Source organism: Onychostoma macrolepis, chromosome 08 (assembly GCF_012432095.1).
Source record: "Onychostoma macrolepis isolate SWU-2019 chromosome 08, ASM1243209v1, whole genome shotgun sequence".
NCBI lineage: Eukaryota > Metazoa > Chordata > Actinopteri > Cypriniformes > Cyprinidae > Onychostoma > Onychostoma macrolepis.
The window spans coordinates 9666662-9685597 of NC_081162.1; the positions used below are offsets into that span (position 1 = coordinate 9666662).

General features: G+C 38.4%; 2 protein-coding genes across 2 annotated transcripts; one reads left to right on the top strand and one right to left on the bottom strand.

The window, feature by feature from the left end:
- The first annotated feature begins 289 nt into the window (after positions 1-289).
- Positions 290-2483, top strand: prnpa (prion protein a). Its single transcript, XM_058785509.1, has one exon. The coding sequence runs from the start codon at positions 849-851 to the stop codon at positions 1413-1415; it is 567 nt and encodes a 188-aa protein (XP_058641492.1). The 5' UTR covers positions 290-848; the 3' UTR covers positions 1416-2483.
- Positions 2484-2933: 450 nt separating this feature from the next.
- ccdc92 (coiled-coil domain containing 92) lies at positions 2934-18696 on the bottom strand. Its single transcript, XM_058783706.1, has 4 exons — positions 18329-18696; positions 9834-10050; positions 7744-7785; positions 2934-4634 (listed from the first exon to the last, which is right to left on the bottom strand). Exons 2-4 carry the CDS (start codon positions 9967-9969, stop codon positions 3757-3759), a joined length of 1056 nt encoding a protein of 351 aa, XP_058639689.1. The 5' UTR covers positions 9970-10050; positions 18329-18696; the 3' UTR covers positions 2934-3756.
- Between the last annotated feature and the right edge of the window lie 240 nt (positions 18697-18936).

An 18936-nucleotide genomic window follows, 5' to 3' on the forward strand; every position in this document is an offset into this window, starting at 1 on the left:
ACAGACAGACAGAGAGTCAGACAGACAGACGGCGGACGGACGGACGGACGGACGGACGGACAGACAGACAGAGAGTCAGACAGACAGACAGACAGAGTCAGACAGACAGACGGCGGACAGGCGGGCGGACAGACAGACGAACAGACAGACAGACGAGACAGACAGACAGACAGACAGACAGAGAGTCAGACAGACAGACGGCCGGACGGACGGACGGACAGACAGACAGACAGACGGACAGACAGACGGACAGACAGAGAGACAGACAGACAGACGGACGGACAGACGTTACACTGAAACCATCTAATCACTGCATGGGCACTTTTGTATTTTTATGGCCTCTGAAGAAAGACTTTGTAATTTGTTTTTCTTTCTCAAAGGACATTGTGTGCAGTCTTTAACACTTTTTTTACTATGAAAAAAAAAATGTTAACATAAACATTCTTAAAAGATCTGTTTTAAATGCATCTTCGATTATTTTTCCCTTGTTTTAAAAACAGAATTGTCTCTCAAATGTATTAAGCTTATGCTTTCTTTTTATGCTTACATGAATACATGATAAATATGCTACTTTTTTCAGATAAGAACCTATAGACATTTTAGAAAAGAAGACCTCTCTAATTTCTCTTTCTTGACATTATTGGCTCTCTCTATATCCTTCCCCCCGACGCTGTGTCCTCTGTGTCCACTAATCAGACAGATCTCATTGGGACCTACGAGTCTAAGACTGATTGGTTTTTTGAACTATGTTTAGCTCTTTGCTTTCACAGAGTTTGCATGCACAGCCTTTGTTACCAGACGTGGATTCAGTCAACCTCTGACCTTGTGTTTTCACAGCATCTTCCGGCATGTTCTCCCAATATAAAATCTTCTCGTTGATGAACTGCCTGTTACTCCTGATGGTGATGTTTCCTGTGGTCCAGTCGCGTCGGGGCGGGGGCTTCGGGCGCGGAGGAGGCCGAGGTGGAGGATGGGGCGGCAGCAGCTCCGGTCGTGCGGGCTGGGGAGGAGGCGGTGGACATTACCGTGCCCCACCAGCCCACACCGGAGGCTCTTCGGGACACAGCACTGGGAAGGTAGCAGGGGCTGCTGCTGCCGGAGCTCTAGGGGGAATGCTGGTCGGACACGGTTTGAGCTCCTTGGCCCGACCTGGATATGGGTATGGGCACGGGTATGGAGGCTATGGAGGATACGGAGGCTACGGTGCAGGATATGGGCATGGCCACGGGTACGGCCACGGACATGGACACGGGCATGGGCACGAAGGACATGGTGGTGAGCATTCAGGAGATCATGTTCACAATGAGACAGATGTGGATTATTACACAGATGCTGCCAGTTCTGGACCCATTTATAGCTGTGTGACAGTTTTTGGACTCGTGATGTCATTCTTTCTTGGGTACTTTCTGTCATAAGGGCCACTTATGGGTCACTTGGCACGGGTCAATCTTGGATCTGTCACTTCTTTCAATACAAAAATAACCTAACAAAATAAAAATATGGAACATGGACTAAATGCTATTAAACAGCACTCTGTGCACGATCTCTGCCCAAGTTTTGTGTTAAATTGACAGCAGAAAAACAAGGTTGCATTTGCTTGATTGGCGACTGTTTCCAATGTTTTTTGTCTCTGAAGCGAGAGTTATGATGAGCACATGCCTGTACATTTTTTTTTTCCAGATTGATGATTTTTATAAATGTAGTTTTTTTTCATGATTTAGTTTATCTGAATAATGGAATTTTGTATTATTTAAAATGTATGATGAATAACAGGTATTATTAACAGTTTATTATCTAAAGAGATTTGCAGAGCATCATGTATATATATATTTTCCTTGATACTTATGCAAACGTGCATTGATTGTTCTCTACTGAGCCGTTTCAACCTTCTCAATGATTTAATCTGTTTGTTCCTGCCATTTACGTCAGCGAACATTCAAAATAAAACAAGGCTTATGGTAAAATCACATTAAACCATAATAAGCTTGACGAAGTGTGTCGAGTCGAGAGCAAATCTTGTTAAAGGGCTCGGGCGCTCTCTACCTCACTTCCCCGAGCTCTTTAACAAGCAGCTGATTGTCTTAAACCAATAAGATTCCATTGCTATTGCTTGTACACCTTCCTAGATTTGTTTATCAGTATGTATGTTTATTTTTGTACTGCTAATATAAAATAAATTCACTTCATAAAATACTTGACGTTTGTCATTTTTCATTCCATGTGAGTGATAATATGGGTAAATGTCTTTTGATTTAGTCAGGAATGGGAGAAATTGAAACTACTTTGCTCCTTGAATTAAACTGCATTTTCAGATGTGGACATGATATTGTCCACACATGCAAAATACCCCTAACAAAGACCACTTAATAATCACAAAATTCTGTGTTCAGAAGTAAGCAGGAGGAATGTTCTTCCCCAGTATATTATTGTAGCTCCATCGTCCATAATTTCTTCATCTTAAACAATGAGTAATACATCTTTGAAGGCATAGTTAATGAAAATTCTGTCATTTATTACTCACCCTCATGTTGTTCCAAATCTGTAAGACCTTTGTTCATCTTCGGAACACAAATGAAGATATTTTTGATGAAATCCGAGAGCTTTCTGACCCTCCATAGACCGCAATGCAACTGACATGTTCAAGGCCCAAAAAGGTAGTATGGTCATTGTTAAAATAGCCGTAATGTTATGAAGCTACGAGAATACCTAACACTTTCTGGGCCTTGAACATGTCAGTTGTGTTGCTGTCTACGCAGTGCCAGAAATCTCTCGGATTTTATCAAAAATATCTTCATTTGTATTCAGAAAATAACCGAAGGTCTTACGGGTTTGAAACCACATGAGGGTGAGTAATTAATGACAGAATCTTCATTTTTTGGGTGAACTTATTTTTTATATGTAGAATGTTATTAATAAAAGCAAGTGAAACAAGATCATAAACTGAAGTGACCTCTTTGAGACCTTTGATTTCTGTAGGCATTTAATTAGGAGCAGCAGGATTGTTCACATTAGCCTGTAGATATGTGAATGAAAGGGGAAGGAGAGTTGAAGGAGTGTGGAGATTCCAGTACTACTGCAGTGCTCATGAATAAATATGAGTAGATATGAATATGCATTAGAACATTAAATCAGCAGGCAATGAAGAGATTTGGCAATATATGAGTGTGTGTTTGCACCTTGAGTCAAACGGAGCGGGACATCGATGACGAGAAGAACAGAAAGCGTGAAGAAGGTGCTGAAAGTCAAATGGGAAAGAAAAACAAACATTTGGCATGCTCACAGTTCTCCTTCCCAACCGAGGTGAGACAGAAGTTATTCAAATGACCATGAACAAAAGTCTTTTACATCTTTTTTTTTTTTTTCATTTATACAGTGTTGCATAAAAAGCAGCAGGACATACAGAAGCTCTTGCTGCCATCCGTAGTCTCTCCATCTTTCCCTTTAAAACACATACATATTCTCTCACACTCGCAAAAACAGTCTTTGCCTAAATCTTGTTCACTGGTGTGTTGTTCAGCATTTCCCAGGGTTGTGCTGTGCTATTGTGTTTGTTAGTTGTTTAAATTTGTATTGTGTTTGTGTTCTATTCGTTTATTGACTAGGTTGTTGGTGATATGTTGATGATTTGAGCATCTGTATCCATGTTTGTGTGTTTTCACAGTCATAAAGATTTCCGCATATACTGCATTGGTCTTAATACGTCTATGTTAATATACTATCTGTTTTAGGATGTGTATATGTGCGCATTTGTCAGTCTTAAACAGTTCTGTCTGCACCTGAGCGTTTGCGAACCACCTGCTCCCCATTGACCTGGTCCACGGCGAGGGTCTCCACTTCAGCCTGTTGCCGGGCCGCACCTCCACCTGCTGAGGGCGAGCGGTGAATGCGATGCGCCACTCCTATATGTGCGTTAGCACGGGGATGGGGTCCCTCCCGTGCTGGACTATTCCTGGGACTTGGGGGCACTGGGATGTGGGCGGGGCTTGATGGTGCAGGGGGTGTGGCTGAAGAAGCGATGGGCGGGATTACAGAAGGGCGTTCCCGCAGCACTGGTTGAGACTCTACGGGGGCCGTGGGCTCTCTGGCTTGCAGAAACGGAGTGGGATCTGGCATGGCATCTACCGAATCCCTCAGTACAACCCTGCGGCCATCTGCGGCACCCAACCGGTACAGCTCTGTATATTCAGAGTGCAGCGGCTGCGAAAGACTTTTGCGCATGCGTCTGCGAGGGGTCTCGGGTTGCCGGACGTCTTTGTCATTTCCTGATGCCGCAGAAGCGGGAGGAGGGGCGGGTTTGAAAGAGCCGACAGGGCTGACAGAGGGGCTTATACTCGCAGCTCCCCCGGCAAGAAGGCGTTTTTTGGTAGCGTGGAGCTGGGAGGTGAGGTAGGCAATGGTGCTGGCTCTTTGCTCCAGCTCTCCAGACAGGACAGCCAACTTATGGCTCTTCAACTTTAGCTCATCCAGGTACTTCTTCTCTCGCTCACGGATGGTGTTCTCCAACACCGAGATCATGGCGTTCTTCTGCTCAAGATCCCGCAGGAGCTCCGTGTTCTCCTGCTCTTTAGCCTTCAGCTGAACCTCCAGCTCCTCACAGCGCTGGTGCAGCTCTCTGCAACGAGCCTCACCATCATCTGAGAGAGAACAAGATGTTAGGTCCAAACATTTAAAAAGGATGCTACACACAAATATACATTTTATTACTATGCTGAGTTTAGCTCTAACCCAAACCAAACACATCCGAATAAACTTATAAAGTGTTCAGAATTACTTGAAAGTTGCAGACGGGTGCGATAAATTGGGATTGTACTCATGTCTACAGGACACTGGCCCTCCAGGACTGGACTTGAAGAACCTTTCACTATTATCATCATTTGTTGTCAGCATTTTAAGATTCTTCTCTAGTCTCCAGTGCTACTTGTGTGCCACATGAGTTAATGTCTATGCAAAGTGTTTTTTAATTGATCACTTGTGAGTAATGATGATTATGCTTCCTTAGAAGGCACAAGGCAGCTGTCTATCTAGGAAGAGAAGGATTTCACTAGGTTTTGGAATAAAGCTATTGATAAGTACAATGTCTGAAATAATATGTTTACTTAAAGACTTTCTGCAAACTGGCTAAAACATTAGCCTGCAGAGGGCAGCAGTGAACTGTGAATCACACATCAATAAACCAATTACCCCTGCAGAACTAATGGCTATGAAACATCAAACCTTTTCCTATACAGGAACAATCCACTCCTCCCTTAAGATCTGATGTTAAGCTTTTGACAAACAGCATTTGTTGTATTATGGGAACAGCTCGGTTAGCTTAGCTCAGCATAGATATTATTGATTTCTACATAAATTTAGCTGGATATGTACATTGTAATTGCATGGATAATTCTGAACCATCTTATTGAAAATCACCTCATCATTAAAGAAATGTACATGGGTTATGTTGGTAATCTTATAAATGTCTAAGATTGTTAAAGACATGCATTTAGCAGCCAAATAGGGTGGGGCTGAGACGGGCACCTCAGAGAGAGACTCCACACACTCATAAGGAGGGGGAGTGAAGGGCAGACACACATAGACAGAGATCCTATCTCCTGTTACACTGCTAATGGATGTGAAGGTTGGGGGAATAGCAATGTCCCTCTTTATTGACCTTCAGCTTTGCAACAGCTTAAACAATGGTACACAAGGGAAGATTTCTCTCTCTCTCTCACTTTCTTGCTTTTTCTCAGTTTAAATTTATCATGCATCACTGGCAAGACAAAAGACGAAAAGTAAACATTTGCAACTGCCAAAGCAATAAAAGAAAAAAAGAAAAAGAAAAGAAAATAAAAGAAAGGAAGAAAGAACAGTATAGTAGTATATGGAGTAAAATTAAAAGAATCAGAAATTTATCAAATGATTTAGCAAATATGTTTTAAAAAATTTTTTTTAAAAATCAGAAAATTGTATCCAATTAATCAGAAAAATGCTGCATATTTAAATTAGTGCAAACCAACCAAAGTGAAACAACATAATAGACAAAATGGCATATACAAATAGCATTAACAACAAAACAAAACAAACAAACAAATAAATAAATAAAATAAAATAAAATAAAATAAAATAAAATAAAATAAAATAAAATAAAATGTCCTTCAATGTCAGATTCACATATTGAAGTTAAACTTCATCTGAGATGAGGGTCTCAGTTCTATGTGATCTCTCTAATAGTTATTAAAATAGACATGCAGAATGAGCTCATGTTGAAGACCGAATCACACTCTCTCACACTTTCCCTGCCCACACCAGATAATGAGGTCACCATCAAAATTCACACACAAACCCAGTTGGACAGCCATAATACATCCACGAAACACACTCCAGCACAGTCATCTGAGGTCAAAGCAACAGCTTCAGTATGAGAGTACTTACATGTGAAACTGTGATAAGTATACTTCATTCTTCACAATGCTAATATCACATGTGTCATGGTAGAGAGACAACAGATGTCGCTCTAATCAGCGATCGGTGGTGTAGTTATCTGTTACGGACATGTAGTTTAATGAGAATGAACCATCTGCTGTTACTACAGTCGACATAAAGTGCTGTTTTAAATTGGAACAGAAATAATCTCTATTATTATGTGATGGCTGGATTAAGAATGACGCTTAATCTTTGAAATGAGAGGAACGTGTGATTATCATTTGCAAAGTCTCTCATGTCATTTGTGAATGTCATCGCACATAAAACCGAGTGTTTTGATGTATGGCACCGGTGCTGGTCTGAAATATCATGGCTATTGTTAGGAACATGAGCGTGGGGATGTAGTCAGCAGGTTGCAGATGATGCATTAGCCGTTTGCATTAGTGCTGTATTAGTGTAGTCATTCATAATCTCATTTCCTGTGCTAGACACGGATCTGGCTCACATCAGCCACAAGCGCGAACACAAACAACAGCCTGTCCAACCATACAGACACTAAACAAATGTGAAACTAATTCATTATACACAGCTCTCTGGAATACATTATTCTAACTAGTCAACTGCAGAAATACAATCAGCAGATTAATCATATTAATATAAAAATAAATATCGTAATATTGTTACAGTGTTCGTCATGGTGTTCTTTGTTATTTTATTTATTTTATTTTTTTTGTGAGATAATAATATTTAATAATAATTTCAACTCCAAAATCAATATTTCATGCATTTATTTGTTGTTCTTGTGTAATAAAGATTACACATGTACATGTACATGTACAGTCTTTATCATGTAAAAAACTCTCAAAGTCTCAACGCCTTCACTGTTTTGTCTGGAAACTGCATGTGTGTCTATGTGTGTGTGTGTTTGCTGGGTGGGTCGCTGGTTGCCAGGTTACAAGGCACGTCCATGGTGGTATATGTGCGAAGAGGGACACAGTTCTCTTTCTTTGCGGGAAACAAAAAAACTCTTATTTGCAACCTGCTACAAAGAGGGAGCAATAAAGTGGCAGATAAATAAAGAGACTGCCAGACAAAACAAGAAACTAAAAATAAATATGAACAGCATTTCTGGATTTGGCCTTCCTCCTGCTGTCTGCATGTCCATCTGTCTGTGCGTCTACCAGGCTGTTAAGAGATTTCTTTTAACAGGTGAACGTGTGGATGACGAGCACTTTGACAGCATCCTAGCAACACCTGACACACACACACAGCCCCCTTGCATAAGCATTTTGTTCTGAGTGTGAATGCAGCCACATGTAAAGCGTGCGTGAGAAATCTTACCGCCTGGATCAGAACTCCGCATTGTCAGCTCATATGTCAGATCTGTGAAACAAAAGAGAGGACAGAAGGAGTGGACAGAACGACAAAGGGAGGAGTGTGAGAGAGAGAGAGAGAGAGAGATCAAATGTTAGGCTGGCAGCACAGAGCATCACACTACCTTAAATGACAACAGTTGAAGATCACATGACACAAGACATCACCTGAAACAGGAGGAGATCAAGAGAGTGAGAGCAAAAACAGAGAAAAAGTAACACAAGAGAGAGTCAACCAAGGATAAAAGAGCATGTGGGAGTCAGTGGAACAATACAAACAACATGAAACTTCAAATTATGTAGTTTACTGAGTTTTTTTGTTTTGTGCTTCAATATACTGCAAACAATAAGACAGTATTCCATGCTGTTTTGTTTAGTTGTTTTGTTTTGCCTTTACGTTGCATTTTTGCTTGGCTGTTTTGTTTTGTGGTTTTGTTTTTACTTTGCTGTTTTGCTTTGATATTTTTGTTTGTTTTGTTTTGTGGTTTTGCTTTGGTGATTTGTTTTGTTTTGCTTTGCTGTTTGGCTGTGATGTTTTGTTTTGTGCAATAATAAATCACACACACAATAATAGCACAACGATTTCATGGTTACTTAAAAAAAAAAATGGCCATGGAGATTGGAGTGAAGCAGCGTTAAGGCCTTTTCACACTGAACGCAAAAATTCTGTTCTTAGATACCAATGATAACAAGAACTCAGCATCCTCTTCTCTCTCAGAATACTCTTCTTCGGTGCCTCTTGCCTTTTTGTGCAACAGTAGCTGCTCTGGGCATGTGATCTTAGCTCAAATTTAATTGGATGGCCTGTTACATCGTGGAGTGACGGGGGGAAAAAAACAATGATTGCACCTAATGTGACTAGCCCCACAGGGATCTATTGTTTCGATTCAAAAGCGTCATCGCACCAAATTTTTTAAAATGATTAAACATACAAAGAGTGCATGTCTGCCTATTACAGAATCAAAATCAACTATAGATCACAATCGGAAGTTATTACAAGCACTCGATAAAGGTTTAAAATGGGTTTTAAAGCAAAAACATTAATAATTACATCAATTTTCATATTTGGCTTGATGCTAATTGTACTTTATACTATTTTAAGATGTTTTCTTGTAAGCATTATAGATAGTTTGTGTTTCTGGTGCAGAACCAAACTTTATTTATCTTAATTTAATGCTGTATATTGAACAGCGGACAATGTCCACAAAATCCATATACGAGATACATATCTGAGGAAAAATGCATTGTTGGTCGGCGCCACCTAGCATGTAGACGTGAATTAGCAAAGGCGATCAATCGTTTCACACTCGGTGTGAAAGCACCATTCGTCGGCGATTCACCTTGCTTTTTCGCATCACGTCAGTTTGAAATGGCCTTTAGATGAGGATCAAGCCATCTACAATGAGATTAACTTTATTCTCACAATCCTAAACAATAATCCCTGTGGCACCATTTACTCTATTAGCACAGAGAAGTGACCTGGTGACTGGACTGCATAAGCTCTATGTGCAGCATGTGTCTCTGACAAAGTGCCACAGATTTATGTTCATTTTTGACATAGACATTTAATATGATGCCACCACAAGTGACCTCAAGATGTCAACATCATTAAACTGAGTCGTCATGCACAGGATTTGGCGCCCACTTCATGAGGGCACTTGTGTGGGTGAGTTCAAATCCGACTCGAGTCGCATCCCAATCCCATCCTCCCCTATTCGTCCTCTCATTTCCAGAATCTCTGAATTAAAAGTGGCAAAAATACAAAAATAAAATAAAAACAATACTAGATTACCTAAACAAAATAATAGTAAATGCACTAAAACTGGCAATAATGTTTCATCATTGCTCAGCAAAAACATTTTACATAAGCAAGTAATTATAATGAGAATTTGAGCCATTAAATAAATGAGACACTCCATTTTTCATGCTTCATTTAGTGTAGACATTTTACAAATGAATAATGTATGGGTTTATGGATGCTTGCTTAGTGCAGTTTTGCTGTAAGTGGCAATCACTACATGATGCTCAGTGTATTGGCATGTGTGTGTGTGTGTGTACCTGTGCAGTGCTGTTGTAGGCGGCGGATCTCAGCATGCAGGCCTTTCAATGTGTTGGCATGGTCTTGTTGCAGGAACAGCAGGTTTTTCTGTGCGCTGTGCAGTTGATTCTCCAAGGTCACACTCACCGAGGCCATGTTGACGATGGTACGCGGTCACACTCACATGTATAAATAAGCTCACTCACTCACACCTGCACACACACTAGCCCAGGAGACCTGTAAATACAAGAAAAGAAAATACTGGTCAGATATATAGAATATTCAGCCTTCTGGCAGTTATCACTCCCTATGACTAAAAGTTACATTAGTCAATTGCACACCTAGCTCCAAGGTTACTGGAGGACATTTTACAAGAAATGACTATTTCTGACTTTATACTTTCTATTTCTCGGTTAATTTAATGCGTTACTTTTACTTGCTGTTTCTTCTTTGTAATCATTTGTGACATTTACTAGCAATTTCTGAATGAAATTTATTTTCTGCATGAAATATGTTTTTAGTGTAGCTGGCTGATTATAAAATTCTATACTATTTTTTAAACAAATATAAAAATAATTTAAATAATAATTTAAGTAAATAAATAATAATATTCTTATTTTATATACTAAAACGCAAAAATAAAACACCACAAACTAATTTTTGAGATAAAATATGATATTTTCTAAAGCTAGATATTTTCTACTACATTATAACTGATTATGATGGAAAATTTTATGTGTATATATAATTGTTATTGTATAATAATACCGATACAAAGAAAAAAGATCTAATAACCACAAACTAATACAGTCTATATTAATTCCATCATTATCAAGCACAACAGAAGTAAAATATTATTCTAGCATGAAACACACAAAACGTTTGACACACAAAAAGCACCTCAAATTTCTTTTTATCTAAAAAAGAATTTGACTGTAGTCACATTTTTGCAGGTTACAGATTCAGTGCTGCCACATACACAAGTGTATTATTTCAAGATATTTTAGGACATCTAATTCAGATCTGACAGGTACTGTAATAGGGACATTTTCTGAGTGTCATTCCATTAAAAAATATCACTTACAGCATCTTTAATTAAACCTCTTCGGAGACATCAACATCAGGATATCTGCTACTCTGCAATTCCCAGAGTACATGCCAAAATACATCTTTAAAGTAATTCAACATAAAACCAAAATCACTCTTCAGGCACATAAGTACAGGCGAAATACAGATGTGACTGTTTGTGTAATCAGGACAAGCTTCTATAAAACTGCACATGTGAAGTCAGTGCTGGATAAAACTACACTCACATGAGATGTTTACAATGGAGTCACAGCCACATAGTGAGGTCAGGAGACTGTCATACAGTACTTACACACACACAAACACATTACTGCAATTAAATTGTTTACTTCGGATATCACTACCCCTTCCCAGAATCATCGTCCCTCTGTCCGAGAAGACAAATAGCTATATTTATCTAATGACAGCATAATGGTTTGACATTACATAATGCGTTTCAGATGAGGCAGAGAAGCGATGGAGAGTCTGTAGATACTGTTTGTGGAAGTATTGATTTAAGGGGGTGAACGCTGGGCTGGTTTCCACAGACCCTGCACTGCTCAGGGACCATCCCCCATCCCAAAGCACTCTTAAAGAGGTCATATCATACATATTTCATCATTAGATTTTTTTTTCCCTTGATGTTTTCTGATCCACTTAAAATTTTAGTAGGTCTGGGTGATATATTGAATATTCAAGCAATGTTGTAATTATCAATGATACAGTGCTTTTTTAAGCCATTATGGTTTTGATTCTTTTTTAGCCATTGATTTTCTGTGATTATTTGATCCTTGTCTCAAAAGTATAGAAATATGTTTTAATAGCATCATTTAAAGTAAAAACAGTATTTGATTAAGTTTGTTTAATTTCAATGAATTTGGTTCAAATGATTCATTTTAACGAATCAATTCAGTTCTGATTCAAGTTCTGCCTCAATCTATTTGTGTCATCACTCTTAACGTGTTCACAGGAATCTCTACACTGCATTTTTCGTATATTAAAATGTATAATTAGCAATATAAAATATACAGTATGCATACTACTGTTCAAAAGTTTTGGGGTCAGATTATTAATTTTTTTTTTTCAAAAGTGACAAAGACTTTTACGGTATTACAAAACATTTATCTACAAATAAATGCTGTTATTTTTTAACTTTATTGCGTCAAAGAATCCTGAAAAATGTATCACGGTTTCCACAAAAAAAATTTTCAAAACTGATAATACAACATGTTTCTTGAGCTCAGTGAGCATAAGAGTCTTTATTCAATAAATCTTATACCGATCCCAGACTTGTGAATGGTAGCATACATTACATAAACACTGTTTTTATTACTTTATATAATGGTGCATATAAATGGAAGACTAGATTAAATGTCCATTTTCCTTGTACTCATGTAGCAAAAAACTGCTGAAGTAGATCAAAAACATGCCTTGAATATGTTTAATCATGTTTGCTGCTGTGACTTTAAGACTTTCATGCAAATCCTCTGCTCATGCAATTTTGATGAGTACCTTAGTTTAAATAAAGGATATTTTAAGACAGACAGTTTTGAGTTTCAAGTTTCGAGTTCGGAAAGTTGATCAAGTACATCAAACTCTTGTCTCTTATTTCCAAATCAAAGAAAATTCCATTTTAAGTATTAAGGGGCAGTAAGTGTCTTTCAAAAACACTTTAGTCCAGACTAATATATCATATTCCAGTTTGTACTTCCTACAAATATACTCACTTGTAGGCTAATGTATTAATCTAACACCATGTTTGTTTGTTTTTCTGCTTCTACCAGAAGATAAAAGAAAGTGTCCCCACCATGACTTCTTAAGAAAGGCTTTGATTTAGTAAAAGGGTCCTTATAAAACCCTGTGTAGTTTAAATTATTAACAGAGAACTTAGGCAGACTCTCTCCTCTGGGTGCACTTCCTCCTATCATGATATTCCAACACAATAAAACTGACAAATCCAGCCATTCAGAAAGACTGAGTAAAAAGGAGAAACACAAGAGATAAGAGAACGCCTCACGGGTGTGTTGAAGGTCCGCATTGCTAATCATACTTAACATTTATTCTGCTAATGATGAAAAAAATTTGAAAAATTTTACTGTGGGAGGAAACTGCAGCAGTTTCCAAGTGAAACAAGCAGTAGTGGTGTATAAATGTTATCAATTAATAATGTCTTGAATTGTGAAAGTTAGATAAAAAAAAATTACATTTAAGATCTATTGATTATAGTAAGCTTTAGGACAAAATGCATTCCTATTGGTTGTGTTAAAAATCCATAAAACACTATATAGACTTTTAGACTTTATAGGAGAAAATCAATCACTTTTAGCGACACTCGGTGGACATTTCATCTGGACACTGCAGTGATTTAGACGGCAACTTATATTTCAGGCTTGCAAAAACATGTATGGTCATGTTTTTTTCATAACATCAAGCTGAAAACGAGAAAAAGGAGCAGCCAAAAATGGTAGTGTGGTTGATCAGAAGACAGGAGCAGATGCCTTAAACACACTCTCGCTCTGAAAAGACTAACCACAGCCCTCCACAAGACAGACACAACAAAAGGATGGAAAAAGCAGCGCACTGTATTCGCTCTAAAGTCTAAAAGGCAAAACAAAAACACTGTGGGTTTCTGAAAACAAAACACATATATATACATTTAATTTGAACACAGACAGTGTGGCTAAAAAGAGGGTAAGAGATGTTTGAGGAAGACTACGAGTCAGTGGAACTCATGAAAAGCCTATGAGCATGAATGAGTAATGCCAGGCTGTGCTCACTCTGGGTGCGGCACAGAGAAGACAGTCAGTAGACTCTGCCCCGCTCTTTTATTAATTCACTTGCTGTCGTCCCTCCTCATGTGTCCTCTCTCTTTTTCTTGCTATCTCCATTTGTCCTCATTCATACAGTATACCACGCAATAAAGATGCAAATGTGAAGATTTACAGAAACAAAGAAACACACTACCAACAAACAGGGTTATGCAAAATTCGGAATTTAGAAAGGACTCGCTTTCAATTTAGAGTGAGAATTTAATAAGTGTGAACCACAACCAACAGGAACCTGAATTTTTGTATTGTTATTTATTACTATTACTATTTTGGGCCAGATTTACTAAACAGGGCAAATTAGCGTTAGAGCGCAATTCGGACGCAACATCTAATTTCATAACGATCAGCGCAATCTACCAAGAGCAGCGCAAATTACCGTCCTGCTTTAAGACGTGCTTTTTTCTGGCTGTTAAATAATGTCACAAATACCAGTGAATTGACGAGCGCAAATCTTAGTAAACCGTATTGCGTGATTCATTTGAGTACTCTCCTCCCATAAATTTACAGATCAAAAGGGAAACTCCTACAAATGCATATTCAATATGAATTGCAAATATAACTGTGTTCATGCCTTTTCAGTGCTAATTTATAAAGTATAAAACTTTTTTTTCAACAATATACATTAAATAAAACTGTCACATAGATGTAATTTCAAACAATGATTACCCATATCTTCGGGTTATGATCAAATTTATTCATATTAAAAAAAGAAAAAGAAATGCACCTACAACAGATATATATTTCTTTGAACTTAATCTGACTAGTAATTCTACTGCCTTAAATGCAACATTTTGGTGTGTGGACTCCAACACAATCCACTTATAACATCAGTTGGGTGTCATTAATAGCGTATCTGACCTCTTTTTCACAACACAACGCACACAGACTTTTCACACAGTGAGAATGACTTTGCTACGGTCAAACCTGCTGTGCTTACAAAGATTAAAAAAAGTGTTTGGTTATGCTCAAGACGGCAGCTACATAACAAAGGACACTGACAGATGACCTCCATTACTTAAAGACAGAAAGAGAGAGACTACGAGGCTCTGTGGAGCAGGCAAAAACTATGAATAATTTATGAATAATGAAAAAGTGAGGCATATAAGGAGTTTGTATGCCTACTATAGCAATACCAATATTAAGGTACAACTGTGAGTGGTGATGTCATCTATAGTGAATCACATGAGTACTTCCTGAAACAAGAGAGCTTCCCAGCAGCCACCATGACTTCATAACAACATCATACTGTATAATGAGGTTTTAACATTTGGTTTTGCGTCAATAACAACAGCACTTGAGCTGCATGAACTCCACAAGATGAAGAGACTCATGATCAATGCCACAAATTTATTTCTTTGATTAGTGGCCTAGAATTAGTGCAGCACCTGACATATTTGTTATTTATTTTACAATAGAAGATTTCTTTGTTTTCTTTTCACATTCTGCTTATTTTCAGCTTTAAATTAGACTTTGAATTCCAGATGTAGAAGGACTTTTGTTCAACCCAGGCTCACTGGAAAAATGTGCCTTTGCCGACCTTTCTGCGAAATGATATTAGATTGCTTACATGTTTTGCAAGACTTTAGAAAGCGAAATGTCCAGTGAGTGGCACTAAAAGAGTATTATCTGAACAGATCAACGTGTATCTGGCAATGTTTTATTACATTGATTGTTGTGTGTATTGCGCCAGCTCGGATATGAAATGTCCGGTAAGTTGCGCAAAAAGGTTGATGGTCTATCCACCTTATTTTTCCCATAAGAGAAGGGAAAACGCATTAATAGTCGGGGGGTGAAAACTTTTTGAATTCGAAAATCTGGGTATTTTGTCTTCTGGGAGACATGTAACTATTGTCTGTAGCCTCTGAAGGGCAGTACTAATCGAAAAAAAAAAAAAAAAAAAGATATTTAGGCAAAATAAGAAAAATGTACACATCTCCATTCTGTTCAAAAGTGTTCACCCCCTGCCTCTTAATGTATTGTTTTTCCAGAGCATCAGTGAGCATTTGAACCTTCTGTAATAGTTGCATATGAGTCCCTCAGTTGTCCTCACTGTGAAAAGAAGGATCTCAAAATCATATAGTCATTGTTGGAAAGGGTTCAAATACACAAAAATGCTGGAAAACCAAAGAATTTGTGGGACCTAAAGGATTTTTCTGAAGAACAGCAGGCAGTTTAACTGTTCAGGACAAACAAGGGACTCATGAAAAAAAAAAAACACAGCTGTGGATCATTCAGTTAAGAACACAGCATTAAGAATTAAGGGGTTGTAAACTTTTGAACGGGGTCATTTTTATAAATATAACTATTATTTTCTCTTGTGGACTATACATACATCTTTTATGTGAAATATCTTATTCAGGTCAGTACTAATTAAATAATAACATGCATTTTGAATAATCTCTTATTTTGGTAAAATAATTAACATTTTGCAGATTCTGAAGGGGGATGTACACTTTTGACCTCAACTGTACACACTAGTTTGTATAGTGCAAACATTTTTACCCATGTTTACTGCACGTTGTTATTTCCCTACCATGGCTAATGAACCAGATGTCTTGCCCATAAGCTTACTTCCACGCTGAAGAATAAGGTGGATAGTGTTTGACAATAATGTACCACCTACACTAAACTGATAAACAAAATCAAACGTAATAAACATGAATCAAGTGCTCAGCAAGTGCAGTGCAGTACCAGGTGAGCTATCTAGCAAGTTTATATGTCAGAAAAGCCATATGGAGCTGGTTATGTGTAATGCAAACATGACAATGAATTATTTTACAAATTATGCACTATAAGTGTTTGGAGGTTATAACACAGTAATGTGCAAAGGACTGCATGAAAAGAACTCTTTATTCATCTATAATCTACCCCTGTACTCATAATTTGTGTGAAACGCAATAAATAAATAAATGTTGGTGTTTTACATGTATAGGTACTTTTGTAGGTATCTTAGCACACAGCCATCCTATTTGGCATTTACTGCACACAATTGTCTGTAAGTTCAAACAATATTTCAAAAGATAACCCTAGTAATAACCAAATCATAACACACTTATTTATAGGCTGATGAGACATCAAATAGGCATCGGAAACAAAGTGCACCCCATCACCATCTGTACCCCGCATCCATCTGCTTACCGTAAATTAACCGTTAAATCACAGGTGCTGGCAGCATTGACCATCCTTCAGAAGTGATATTCCACGGCATATATGAAGACTCACTCCCTCACCCCTCCTTTAGGAACCATTTATGGGCTGGTAGACATTTTAGAGTGCTGATGCTGACATTTGCTCTGATCTGACTGATGCTGGTCCCTACAGTCAGAGGGTGAGGCCTCCCCCGCCCCGCTCCACATGAGACAAAAGAATCCCCCTGACGTTAGTACTCAACTCTGTTGTTCTTTCCCCCGTACTATCTCTCACACTCTCCCTTAACAGCTCTCTTTCTTGCCCTCCAAATTCTCTCTCCTTCTCTTGCATTAATAATCAATGAGCTGCAGCTTTAGAGGAGACTCTAAACACTGTTATATCCTAGTCCCGATAGTCACATCACATCTAACACACACACAAACATCCAATATCCAGTGCTTCAGTATGTAGTCACACCCTCTACATATTCCTGCATGATGTAAGCTAGTATGATGACATATTATGCAGGGCACAAAAACAGCAGCAGGTTAATAGCAACTGATTATGGGATATTATTAGAAACGTCACTGCTTTTCGATTCTATTATTAAAAAACCATTTATAAAATGAATGAAGACCATACAAAAATCATGATTAATAAAATGTGGGGCTTTCATGGCAGCATCTGATTGGTCAGTGCACATCAACACATGCACGTGAGAATGGCTGGGGATGAGCAGGATCATAAACGGCACCTGCATTGCGGACAGCGCAACAATCAACAAACCACCATCCTAAAAAATAATATAATTACACCAGAAGATATTTACAAGCTTAGAGACACACAAGAGTTTTTACTCAGAACCTGTGAACAATCCAGAAACGACAGCACGTGTCCAAAACAATATTGCATATGCATCTGCTAGATAAAATGAGCAGGTTTTCAAATAACTGATTTGAAACATTTAAATGTTAACGCATCAATAAAAAAAGATCACAAAAATAATCGATTATGACTTAAAAGCAGTTGATTTTCGAAATATTTAATATTATAAGCATGGTAAATAAACAGAAATGATCTAAAATTAATTTCGCACAGCTCTCGTGACATCCAAAACAATCAGCCAGAATGTGTCAATGTCAAAAATGTTTTCAATGACAAATACATGGCACTTTATAGCACCCATCTTCACAATCGTCTCTAGTTACTGTCATAATAATCAGCCACCGGCTAATGATCTCATCCGTCCGAAAATACGCAACAAGGAGTAAACAATAACAATCTACATCAATGCAAGTGCTAAACTGCGTACTTAAAATATGCGTGGCAGTGCTGTGTTTTCTAAACCATACAGTGCAGTAGGCTTTCTTTGAAAACATCGCTTGTTTATTTCAGTCAGCGGCTCGAGCAGGAGCAGGTGCAGCTGAGATGAGACCTGCCCCTGAGCGCGCTTCACACCGGGAGCGAAGCGCAAACAATCGGCCGACACCTACCGGATAGACGGGCTGAGATTAGTGTGTGTCTGATGGTAGAGATGGGGTCGGTTCTGCTGTTTGCGGGCTGTTGAGAGGAGAGATTTGCTGGGTTTTGTCTCCTCGCTGGAGCAGAGAGAGAGAGAGGGCTGTGCCTGACATCTCCCGGAGATACAACACTAAATAAAGCGGTGCATGCCGGGATACTGAGGAAAACACACGCGCGCCCACTTCTGAGGGCCTCTGGCGCAGGTGAAACGCACGTAAAACAAGTCACTCTGTTTTCATCTTAATGTTCGTGCCAAGTTATCGGTCTGATAGATGCAGCGGTATCTGGCAACTTGAAGTCGATTGCGAGTAATTGTTTCAACCGAAATGTGGGCTATTTGACGCAAAGCGTCATCACTATAGAAACATGATGACGTTAGCGTGCGCTTGGTTTACAGGTTTAATTGAAAATGAAAGTTAAAATAGTCTTTAATATATCAACTGTATCACATATGAATTTGAGAATGGAAAATTTATATTATTATTGACAGGCCTATTATTTCTGTTATAGCCTATTCATCAGACAAAGTGGAGTAAAACCCAATTTCTTTATTTCAGTTTCCAGGCAGCCTTTTTAGTTA

What these genes read in the sequence shown, in the direction of transcription:
- prnpa (XM_058785509.1), top strand. Translation starts at nt 849, where the DNA reads ATGTTCTCCCAATATAAAATCTTCTCGTTGATGAACTGCCTGTTACTC.
- ccdc92 (XM_058783706.1), bottom strand. Translation starts at nt 9,969, where the DNA reads ATGGCCTCGGTGAGTGTGACCTTGGAGAATCAACTGCACAGCGCACAG. An exon ending in CCTACAACAGCACTGCACAG is followed by an intron (nt 7,786 to 9,833) that starts GTACACACACAC and finishes TTTGTTTCACAG; the next exon opens with ATCTGACATATGAGCTGACA. An exon ending in GCGGAGTTCTGATCCAGGCG is followed by an intron (nt 4,635 to 7,743) that starts GTAAGATTTCTC and finishes GTTCTCTCTCAG; the next exon opens with ATGATGGTGAGGCTCGTTGC.